Below are 12,893 nucleotides of genomic sequence, written 5' to 3' on the forward strand. Positions count from 1 at the left end.
AAATCTGCCCCCAAGTCAAGACTGAAAATGGGACTTAGGCACTTTTGAAAATTTTACCCTAGGTCTCAATATTTTGACTTTGTAGTGAGACACCAAATTAAGTCAACCTTATTTTAATGTCAACAACCTGATCCTTAAAACAAGAAGGGCTAATAATGGAATGATGTAGATTCTTTCTAAAAAAAGGTAAGGCAAGTACAGAAACACAAGTAGATGCTTAAGGAAATACCACACAGTGCACATCATATAGCTCAATCATCCATTCAGATTTCAAGGTACCACAGAAACCTGAACCCAGGTTTCACTGTCTCCCAAGAGCTTTAGCTCAGCTTTGAGAGAGGATTCCATTCAGGACTACTGCAGCTCCTACAACCCTAGGCCTCTTTCTATACATTTGTCCACCTTGATAGACAACCCTTCCTCTCCACACATCTTACTCAGAGATTTATCCGAGGGTGGGGGGAAGGAGGGGTGTTCACCCTCACACACAATCTTGGTGCCAGGTGCTCCCTCCCTCAGAAGTCTTCAGAGGATCATCATGGCCACTCTCACCATTAGTGTCTTTGACAGGGCTAAGAGGTCCTCCTCCTCCAAATCCCAAACGGTCTTTGGACTCCCTCTGATCTCACCTCAAATCAGAGAGGCATGGCCAAGCCAACAAACAAAGTTTAATCTTGGGCTTTCTGTAAAATGGAGGACTGGAGAATAGGGAAAGAAATGAATAGGAAGGCCAGAAACCTCATCTATTTAAGTAACCATTAAAGACATTTTCAAAATACTTTAATAGTGGTACCTCCGTCTATTTAAATTAAAGGAAATATACATTAAAAAGGGAGTCATAAGTGCTGGAGATGATGTGAGGGAATAGTGACCTTTCTGCATATATGGTGGGAATGCCCTAAGTTAATAGTGTTCTAGAGGATAAACAACAAATAAAAATGTCAAAATAACTGAAGTTAGGTTACCCACAGAACCCATAATGATTCTTTTAGGTTACAGTCCAAAGGAGGTTACTGACTCAGGGAAGGACCCACCGATAACACAATTACACTGCTAGCAGACAGATATAACATATCTCACTTTTGGAAAAGGACAGGTCCCCCCAACATTAGCATCATGGAGAAAAGTATAGGGAACCCTTTTAATGGAAAAATGACAGACCCCTTTGCATCAGGATCAAGTAGATGTTGCAGTCTTTTGGAATTTGTATAAGAGGTTGACTATACACAAATAGGTCTATGAAAAAGGTAACAAAACCAGGTTATGCATAAGATTTGTTAATATTTGTATGGAAATTTCATGTATATTAAAAATGACAAAATAAAAAGATTAAAAAACAATTAAGCAGAAGGGAGAAACTCTACTAGGATGAAAAGCACTTAAGTATTACTACCCTATCTTCATTTCTAATACTTTATAACTGTTTTCTGATCTTCCTACACAAAACGCACAGTTAACATTATATTACACAGTTCCTATTATGTTACTAAGTGTCTACATAATGTGCGCATAATTGTCAGCACCATGGTAATCAATATTTCACCCATAGCTTAAAGTACAAGGCCAACTCTTTGAGGACTCTGTTTAACTCCCGGAACGGCTAAACAGGATTTAGTGAATGACCAATATTTAAACAATCACCTGTGCATCAGAATATACTAAAGAGGCAGTTCAGAAGGACAGCACTGAGCTTCTTATCAGCACTTCCAGGCACCAGTCTAAAAACATCCAATGAAATGCCAACAATAAAGTGGCAATTAAGATAATCTTTTACCTATGGCTTATTTACTTTAAGAGTAAATGAAGGAAAGAAGGAAACACCATACATAAATAAAGAGGATTGGGAGAGACAGTGCTAGATTGACTTATCTATATTGCTTCTAAAACATTTTGTTAAGACCTGATCCTATTCACCGCGAAAGCTTCAATACAAACCAAGAACACAATTTGTTCTCCATAGGATCTAATCAAAATTTTTACTAACCTTGCAACTTTTGATTTTCTTTTTCCATTCTGAGGAGCAGTATCTGTTGAAGAATGGCTTTCTGCCACAGTTCTCGAAGCTCCCGAGTTGTCCGTTTCCTGTCTTCTTTCACTGGCCCAAAGGGGCCATTTTCACAAACTGGTTCTAACGGGGACCTGGGTGGAAGATCTCCCAATTCAGAGTAATCTTCAAGAGACAGAAATGAGCATTACCCATTTAGGTTTCATAGTCAAATAAAAGGGCACTTTTTCAAAGGCCTGCTGCCACTTGTGCACATGTAAAAAATGTACTATGTATGCATCTAAACTTTGCAAGCGCAAACATCTGTGTGCACTTTAACCCATGCATAAGCAGTCTCAATAGTCTAAACACCTATCCAAGTGCAAGTGGAACCAATGGATTTTGCAGATGCAAGTGTTAATATTTGTGTGTGCAGGTGCTTAACTATTGGAAGTACTGGTGTAGGTATTAGAATTTCTGAAGTGCACACAGAGATATATTTGCTCTCGCATATGTACAGAATTTTGGACACTCGTGTCAAGAGAATGCCTTTTGTAAAAGAGAATCCCTTTTGTAAATCTATCTTATGTTACCAGGATAGGGCTACATTATTTAAACAATGCATTTGTATTGGAAACCTAAAACTGGAAATTTCATGCTTAATTGGACATGCACTTGCATTGTGCCCATATCTGTACCTTCTATCTATTCAGGCTCTCTTTCCTTAACATCAAATGTGTTATCAAATGTTGTTATCAAATGTTGTTATCAAATGTGAATTTAAAGTCTCCACACTCTTAACCCATCTTTATTCTTTCTTCAGGTGTCTCTCTCTCATCCAGTTTGAACACCATCCAATCTAAACATGTTTAATCCAGGTGCTGATATTGGCCATTTGTATCAATGGGAGTTTTCAGACACTGACTTCAGAGGAAGCAAAACTGGAGAAATATGGGCCTGATTTCCACCTTATGAAATTTCAATTCCAGCATTTTATTACTGACAATATCTTTCTGTTCCCAGTATTTCCTGTCTGTTGGAAATAGCGCTGAATACCATTCTGCAGTGGTTAAGAACTATTTTATCTCATAGTCTGAATATTGTACTTATACCATATAATCCTGTTTCTTCAGTGAGCTCTATGTGAGCGGACCACATGCAGACCCAGTGACTCTGTGTAGGTGCAGGGTTCTAGCTACACACAGCTCATCTTCCTGATCGGTTAGAAATTCTAATCGATACACCACAAATTTTCATGAGATCAGATGCACTAATTAATAGGCCAGACAGTTCAGGATGCTAGCTGTTTGTTTATTATTATTTGACATATTTTACATTTGTGCAAATAAAATATGGGACTCCATCCAGGCAAAATTATAAACAGCCCAGTATCAATTCCATAGACACCACGGATACAAAACACACTTCTCCCTCCCTCCCCTTTTAAAAATAGGCTTGGTAACATAAAAACATAAGAACGGCCCTACTGGATCAGACCGAAAGGTCCATCTAGCCCAGTATCCTGTCTTCCGACAGTGGCCAATGCCAGGTGCCCCAGAGGGAATGAACAAAACAGGTAATCATCAAGTGATCCATCCCCTATCACCCATTCCCAGCTTCTGGCAAACAGAGGCTAGGGACACCATTTCTGTCCATCCTGGCTAATAGCCATTGATGGACCTATCCTCCATAAACTTATCTAGTTCTTTTTTGAACCTTGTTCTAGTCTTGGCCTTCACAACATCCTCTGGCAAGGAGTTCCACAGGCTGACTGTACATTGTACATTTTCGTCTTTCCTTCTCTTCTTCCCAGCTAATACTCCAGACTGAAATAAATTAATTTACCAAAGAACAGACAGCACAAGCAGTAGATGGGCCAGATTCTCTAATACCTCCCTGCCCATGTCTCTCAACTCTGACCTAGAGGAATTTAACTTATAGGGTTGAAACTATAGTTCAGGCACATGCAGTCAGTCCTTGACCATTTGGCTGAGACCTCCAAGAAGGGAACTAAGGGTGATGATGGCAGAGATTTTTGGTGATGTGCAGAATTCTCCCTTAGGAACCTGACAATAACATAGGCCTCATAGAAGAATTATGTTTTCATGAGGGACCTGTTGGTGGAGTGAAGACATAGACCAGGTCAAGGAGAGGGATTCGAGCATAATCATTAGCTTTATCCTCAAATCTAGTTGCATGCTGCTCAAGATAGTACTACCTGGTGGTGAAATGGGAAGCCCAAAGGGTATACCACTTTTACAGCACCTTTATCTGGATACCTCAGGGCTGTTCTCTAATTTATACTGGCTTGTATCAGCCCTACGGCAGCACTTATGCCAGCAAAGGAGTGCTGTAGCACCTCCCCTACCCAACACACTTCCTACGCCAGAGGGAGCGGAGTTGGCAGAGAAATGGCTTTGCCAGGCAAAATTTCACCAGCTGCCAGTTTAGGGCAGCTTTCAGCTCTTTTGCACCACTGGAGTGACTCAAAGGATCTGTAGCAGAGGCCAGAGACTGGCCCATTATTTCTCAAAACTATAAAGGCATTAAAACCACATACTTATCCAATGGCCTGCTAACTAAAGCTTTATAAACAGGACACTTCAATTAATTACAGAAGCATATGCTAGCAACTGAAAGCTAGTATGACTCAGAATTTTTAAAATAATCAAAATTAGTATATAAAAAAATAGCTAAACTAGGCTTGACATAGAAAACACACAAACCTTAACTGCATAAACACAGCACCAATACAGTTCATAATACAGTGGGATGAATACCAGTTCCCAATGTAAATATTCAGCAATGTAGTCACGAACCCCTACGACTAATGCAAACAGAACAACATTCAAGAAGTGTTTGTTCTAGCTTCTAGCTTTTCTGTCACGTCATAACCTTTACCTTTCACCAAATTTTTCACTTATGATTGTGTACTTAAGTACCTTTTGCAGTAAGTCAAGCATGCAGATAGCCCACTTAAAAAATTAATTACAGCAGAACTCTTAAATTAGTCACAGAAAAAAAATTCATGAGAATATAAGAGGAATTATTCTTTATTTTTAGCGAAACATTGAACAATATTGTTCCTTACCAAAATAAGTACTTAAGCTTTTATTTTTTATTTTTTTGGTAACTCCTGCTACAACAACACCAGTAATTAATTTAATCTGTCAACTCTATATATACAGATTTAATTTCACCCATCCACTGATGTGTAGCCATTTTATATCACTACACTGATGGACTCATTAGCCTTAGATGCATACAGTATCTAGAGGAAAAATAACTGATTTCCCCACCCATGTGTCCTGTCTCCCATGCATAGTTGTGGTTGAAAATATACATGTCTTTATCCCAAGTTCCAACTATAAGGCCATGGGACTTCTCCCTTCAGCCAAACAGAATGGCTGCACACCCTATCCCAAGGGAAGAGCCAGGTCAGTTTGAGGTTGCCTGGTTCCAGAACATAGGTTGTCAAACACAAGGCAAAACTGATTGGACACACGCAAACCAGCCTTTCTAACTCTTCCATAACGTTAGAAGTAAATACACCCAGAGAATGTGATCAGAATTCCAATCTTCCTATTTTTCATCTGTACATCCTCCCCTCTCAGTGAAAATATGAGCATATTGATCTTCTCCAGTTTTAGGGAAAACCTACGACGGATCATCTTTTAGTTCACTGCACGTGTTATTTAAACAATTTTAGCTCTTGTGAATTCTCCAATAAAAAACTTCATCATACCAACATGCATCAGTGTGGGATATTAACTAGTCAACATGACAGTTTTTGCTTCCAGTTCAGCCAATAATTTTAAACTGCAGGAGGGGAGAAAATTTTGTGTCATTTTTGCCTAAACTGATCCTGGTTATTAGACAGGAAACCTTAAACCATGGCACTTAAGGCTATAAAAGAGGGATCCATAATATGGAGATTATGGAAATTATAAAATAAATTATCATGGTGACCAACCCTACCTCTAATCCCACCAAGAATGTATCCTAGGCTCAGTTTTCCCCTTACAATTGTCGGCTCCTCTTGTGTTTTTTTCTTCTTATTGTTACCAGACATTAAACAGACATCTTAGTCTTCTCAGACAGAGTTTAATACACTAATTTACCTTCTCTCCCTTGGGAAGCTGTATCAAAAAGGAAACAGACACTTGACAATTCAGCCCTTACCAGTATTCATGAACATACAACTGTATCAATGATGGCCATGCAGTACAGCTTCCAGAATCAGAACAGGAGTCAAAGGACTATTTAAAAAAACATTTGAATGTTTCAATCTTTCCTGCAAATGTTTTGAAGGAAGACAAAGAAAGGAGAGATAAAAGGGAGAATAATTCATTTGAAAGTAATTAGAAGTGCACATTCCAGTGAATCCAACTGTCATGTGCAAAAGGTTAAACAATGTGCAACTTTCAAGACCTATAAAAGGATAGCAAGTGCACTGCGGCACAACTTGAATATCTAAGCATACTATTAGTGGAAACTGAAGGAATCAGCTTCCCTGTTCACTTGCCAACCTTATAGGATTTTGTTGACCCTGCTTTGCATCTAACCCATATAACTTTAATGCACTGTGAATGAAAAATAGCCCTGTGACGGGTTGGATCACAGAAACCCCCTTGGGAGCTGCCACCTAATGTGCAAAGACTACCCCTGCTCCTGTTTTCCCTGCCAGCTCTAGACTCCAGCACCCTGTCTTGCTGAGCCAGACACTCCAGTCTGCTCTAACAAAGACTCAGGGTCTGAATCACTTGTCCTAAAGCTGCAAGTTTACCCAAAAACAGCTCACAGGAGTGTGCTTGTCTTTAGCACTCAGATGCCCAACTCCCAATGGGGTCTAAACCCAGATAAATCCGTTTTACCCTGCATAAAGCTTATGCAGGGCAAACTCATAAATTGTTCGCCCTCTATAACACTGATAGAGAGATATGCACAGTTGTTTGCTCCCCCAGGTATTAATACATAATCTGAGTAAATTACTAAATAAAAAGTGATTTTATTAAATACAGACAGTAGGATTTAAGTGGTTCAAAGTAGTAACAGACAGAACAAAGTAAGTCACAAGCAAAATAAAATAAAATGCGCAAATCTATGCCTAATCAAACTAAATACAGATAAGTTCCTCACCAGTTCCAGAATGCTCCCTTTTACAGGCTAATCTCCCTTTAGCCTGGGTCCAGCAATCTCTCACAACCCCTGTAGTCTCTGTCTTTTGTTTCAGTTTCTTTCAAGTATCCTGGGGGGGTGGAGAGGCTCCTTCTTTAGCCAGCTGAAGACAAAATGGAGGGGTCTCCCCCAGGTTTAAATAGGCTCTCTCTTGTGGGAGGAGACCCCCCTCCTCCCTCCTATGCAAAGTCCAGCTCCAAGATGGAGTTTTGGAGACACCTGGGCAAGTCACATGCCCCTGCATGACTCAGTCTTTACAGGCCGACGCCATTGTCCACATGGTATCTTGCATGTCTCCAGGAAGACTTCTTATGTGGATTGGAGCATTCCAAGATGCATTGTTCCCCAAGTGTTTCCCGATCAGGTACTTAACCTGGCAAATTCCTTCCTAAAGAAGCTGACCAAATGCCTCACCAAGCTTACTTAGAAATCAAGCAAGCATACAGCCCATATTCTTAACCTCAAGTAGAAAATGGTATATAAGTACAAAGGATGAATAGATATAGTAGACCATAACCTTTACGGAGATATGTTACATGGCACAGGCAGCACAAAACATATTTCAGTTATATCATACATACATTTATAAACACCCCCCCCATAAAGCCTTATGGGGTACGCTGTCACAAGCCCTCCCTAGGAAAATTAGATATAAAACTCTAATTTAAATTCATAAAATGCTTTGCTGGTTCATATTTCCTGGCTGGAGACAATTTTTTAGTTCAGAAGGTGGAGAAAGCTATTGGGGAGAGGCTGTTCTAGATTTGATTTTGACAAATAGGGTGGAACTGGCTGAGAATTTGAAAGTAGAAGGCAGCTTGGGTGAAAGTGATCATGAAATGGTAGAGTTCATGATTCTAAGGAACGGTAGGAGGGAGAACAGCAAAATAAAGACAATGGATTTCAAGAAGACAGACTTGAGCAGACTCAGGGAGTTGGTAGGTAAGAGCCCATGGGAAGCTAGTCTAAGGGGAAAACAGTTCAAGAGAGTTGGCAGTTTTTTTAAGGGCACAAAAGCAAACTATCCCACTGTGTAAGAAAGATACCAAGTATAGCAAGAGACCACTCTGGCTTAATCAGGAAGTCTTCAGTGAGCTGAAACTCAAAAAAGAATCCTACAAAAAGTGGAAAATAAGTCAAATTACAAAGGATCAATATAAACAAATAACACAAGTATGTAGGGACAAAATTAGAAAGGCCAAGCCACAAAACGAGATTAAACTAGCTAGAAATATAAAGGCTAACAAGAAAACATTCAACAAATACAGTAGAAGCAAGAGGAAGACCAAGGATAGGGTAAGGGCCCTTACTCAATGAAGGGGGAAAAACAATAACAGAAAATGTGGAAATGGCAGAAGTATTAAATTACTTTTTTGTTTCAGTTTTCACCAAAAAGGTTAGTAGCAATTGGATGGCTAACATAGGGAATGCCAGTGAAAATGAGGTAGGCTCAGAGGCTAAATAGGGAAAGAACAAGTTAAAAATTACTTAGGCAAGTAAGATGTCTTCAAGTCAGCAGGGCCTGATGAAATACATCCTAGAATACTCAAGGAGTTGACTGAGGTGGTATCTGAGCCATTAGTGATTATCTCTAAAAAGTCATGGAAGACAGGAGAGATTCCAGAGGACCTGAAAAGGGCAAACATAGTGCCCACCTATAAAAAGGGAAATAAGGACAACCCAGGGAATTACAGAGCAGTCAGCTTATCTTCAGTACCCGGAAATATAATGGAGCAAATAATTAAGCAATCAATTTGCAAACACCTAGAAGAAAATAAGGTGATAAGTATCAGTCAGCATGGATTTCTCAAGAACAAATCATGTCAAACCAACCTAATAGCTTTCTTTGACAGGGTAACAAGCATTGTGGATAGAGAGGAAGCGGTAGATGTGATATATCTTGACTTTAGTAAGTCTTTTGATACTGTCTTGCATGACCTTCTCATAAACAAAAGAGGGAAGTACAATCTAGATGGAACTACTATAAGGTGGGTGCATAACTGGTTCTCAGAGAGTAGTTATCAGTGGTTCACAGTCAAGCTGGAAGGATATAACGAGTGGGGTACCGCAGAGATCAGTTCTGGGTCCGGTTTTGTTCAGTATCTTCATCAATGATTAGATAACAGCATAGAGAGTACACGTATAAAGTTTGCAGATGATACCAAGCTGGGAGGAGTTGCAAGTGTTTTGGAGGATAGGATTAAAATTCAAAATGATCTGGACAAACTGGAGAAATGGTCTGAAGTAAATAGGATGAAATTCAAAAAGGACAAATGCAAAGTACACCACTTAGGACAAAACAATCAGTTGCACATATGTAAAATGGGAAATCACTGCATAGAAAGGAGTACGGCAGAAAGGGATCTAGGGGTCAGAGGGGATCACAAGCTAAATATAAATCAGCAGTGTAACAAACACTACTGCAAAAAAAGCAAACATCATTCTGGGATGTTTTAGCAGGAGTGTTATAAGCAAGACACGAGAAGTAATTCTTCCGCTCTACTCCTCACTGATTAGGCCTCAGCTGGAGTATTGTCTCCAGTTCTGGACACCATATTTCAAGAAAGATATGGACAAACTGGAGAAAGTCCAGAGAAGAGAAACAAAAATGATTAAATATCTAGCAAACATGACCTATGAGGGAAGATTGAAAAAATTAGGTTTGTTTAGTCTGGAGAACAGAAGACTGAGCGGGGACATGATAACAGTTTTCAAGTACATAAAAGGTTGTTACAAGGAGGAAGAAAAATTATTCTCCTTAACCTCTGAGGATAGGCTAAGAAGCAATGTGCTTAAATTGCAACAAGGGCGGTTTAGGTTGGACATTAGGAAAAACTTCCTGTCAGAGAGGTTAAGCACTGGAATAAATTGCCTAGGGAGGTTATGGAATCTGTGTCATTGGGGATTTTTAAGAGCAGGTTGGATAAACACCTGTCAGGGATGGTCTAGATAATACTTAGTTCTGCCATGAATGTAGGGGACTGGACTAGATGACCTCTCAAGGTCCCTTCCGGTCCTATGATTCTATATTCTGAGGTAGGAACTTCAGCTTTATAATTATTACATCTGGTCCAAAAACTGTATTTTGTTTTACATAAAAAAGAATATTTTTGTCTACATTTTCCATGGAATTTCTCTTAGTTCCATAGAAAATCTCCATGAAAATTTTCAGTTTTTCAACAAAGGTGGACATTTTCATGAGAATTTCTAAGTTGCCCAAAACTGATTCATTTTTCATTAAAAAAAAAGAGTTTTGACTCCCTCCCCCCCCCCCCCCAGCTCTCATAATCATACTTCTACAGAATATACATCACTAGCCTGTGATCGCCAATGACGAATACATGGAGAGATTCATGTGGTGTGGTGGGCCGGCAGAAGGCCCTCTTCATTACTAATTGCCCTGCACAGGTGTGAGCTGGGGATGGCACTGAAGTGCAAAAGTACTGGTGCACTTCATACTTGTCATGGAAAGGATTTCTGTGCTGGTCACATATCCTACTGCCTGTGAAAGGACATGCTGGGAGCAGGCCAAATATCGGTGTTTACTCTTACCCGATAGACTACACCCCCTGCACAATTGTCTGCCTATAGGCTGGAATAGAATCTGTGCAGCAGCTCCACCCTCCTATATCCAGACCAATCCCTTGAGCTTGATGTGAGCGGAGTTAATTCATTATATGCATTAACAAGCTCCTGCCCTGAGAAGACTAAACAAACGTATGCACAAAGATGAGACACACAAAACAATAGGCCACAAAATATTACAAAGAAGGCACTACAGTACAGTATCGTCACAGAGCACATGAGAAAAGTTTAAGGAAACTGGTGACTGAATGTGATACAAATGAAGTCAAACAATATTTATCTGTTAGAGTAACAGAATTTGCAACCTATGCTACTGGACTTTATAAGCTTCAAGAGAAGAAACAGAAATAGAAAACATCGCTGGGACCTCACAGAGATTCATACTTTCATAACAAGTAACTAAAATTTTGCCTTCAACCTTTTTTCAAAAGATAAAATGAGTTCCCTATACTAGTTTTCAATGAGAACAGTTTTGTTGTATTCGCCAGTAGTTTCTTGGTCACACAATCTCATTTTTTAAATATGACTTTACCAAAAAGCCTATTTTAAAAAATTATCTCAGAAGCACATAGTTCAATTAACCTCAAATATCCAGAATAAGATGTGTATCCAGTTAGAGACCACAACATTTTAGGTAGAAAAGAGGATTTTGTTGTTATTTGTTTTAAAGAATATTAGGGGGAGGAAATTTAACTTAGAATGTTAAGTGTTACATTGGTAAGCCTGTTACAGACTACAGAATTGCTACATGGCTCTATAATCTGACGTTTTGATTCCTGCTCCTATCAAACTTGCCCTCTGGGGTGTCCATGAAAACAAAACCAGAAAAAAAGAATTGCTATCTTACAGCCATATCCCCGTGGACATGTGACCTTTTCAGAGTTTATAAACTAAGCAAGATATGCCTTGGTCTGAACTCGGAGAGGACAATTCCAAGGAGTTTTCTCTTTTGTGCACTAGAATATTCATACTTTCTCTTGTTGCACTTCTCCCACTTTAAAATAATTAAATTTTTTAAAATAGGAAATTCTTTGCAATCCCTCATTTTAAATTGCACAAAGAAGCGGATTTCACAATAACCTTAACTCTTCCCAAACGTTTGCATGCATGTATTTCAACAGTTTATTTCATACATGATCACAACATGAGGCAATGCTGCATGCTATTCAGCTAGTAATACAAAATCAAAGAGAAACTGCATCTACTGCTATAATTGTAGATGTACAAGTACACCATTTTGCATTATTTTACATACATGTCTGGAGTTTTTAAGTCTACAACAGATGCTATAAAGCACATATAGCTAAAATAGTCAGAGTCCTTTTGCTTCCAGTAGAGTCAAAAACTGGAACCACATTAAGTAACAAATTCCTTTAGTCTCATACACTGTTCTAAGGGCGGAGGAGAAAGACAACTGAATAGCTAAATTAGGAGCTTTTGAAAAACTGTATATTTTAAGATAGCTGTTTAAATATCAGCACTGGGAAATTGTTTTGGGTTTTTTGTTTGTTTTTTAGCCAAGAACTTGCTATATTCTGCCAAAGCAATACTATATTCTGCTTACAAAATCACCTCATTTGCTTATGTTATTAAGACTTCACAAATTAAAACCCAGGCATTTCAATGGGCACACCAGCTGTCAGATCCCAGTGGATTACAAGTGGCAAAGTCTACACCCATAATCCTGCCCAGCAGGTCAATGTGGGCACATGAAAGCTATCAACAAGTATGTGTCTGAAGGGAAGAAAACCGAAGAAGAGCTCTCTATAAGCTCAAAAGCTTCTCTTTGTCAGCAACAGAAGTTGGTCCAATAAAAGATATTACCTTGCCTACCTTGTCTCTCAAACTTTTTGTGAGAGTAGATATTTCAAACTCTAAACTCTTTTGTTCCAATGTCAGCTCTCAGCTTAACTATTCTGAGTTTCGAGACTAAAGCTATTTCAAAAAGATCTGTCCCCTTTGAAAAGACAATACACTACATGGGCTCCAAAAGAGGAGGTACATTCCAAAGTATGTTAATGAATTGGACCCATCAAATTTAAGGCACCAGGCAGAGGGTGTGTCTGCAGGAGGCCTGCTAACCCCCGACTCACCCCTGGAGCAACTAATTATCATAAAAGAGTGGGATCTAGAAAATAAACCTCTC

At 39.2% G+C, this 12,893-nt stretch overlaps 1 protein-coding gene across 3 annotated transcripts in view; it reads right to left on the reverse strand.

The window, feature by feature from the left end:
- Window positions 1-12,893, reverse strand: part of TBC1D1 (TBC1 domain family member 1) — a 183,651-nt gene that overhangs the window by 40,404 nt on the left and 130,354 nt on the right. For all 3 annotated transcript variants that reach the window (XM_065405017.1, XM_065405016.1, XM_065405015.1), the window contains one exon: window positions 1,985-2,170. In XM_065405017.1, coding sequence (XP_065261089.1) covers window positions 1,985-2,170 — 186 coding nt within the window. The remainder of the gene's footprint in view (window positions 1-1,984; window positions 2,171-12,893) is intronic.

Source organism: Emys orbicularis, chromosome 5 (assembly GCF_028017835.1).
Source record: "Emys orbicularis isolate rEmyOrb1 chromosome 5, rEmyOrb1.hap1, whole genome shotgun sequence".
NCBI lineage: Eukaryota > Metazoa > Chordata > Testudines > Emydidae > Emys > Emys orbicularis.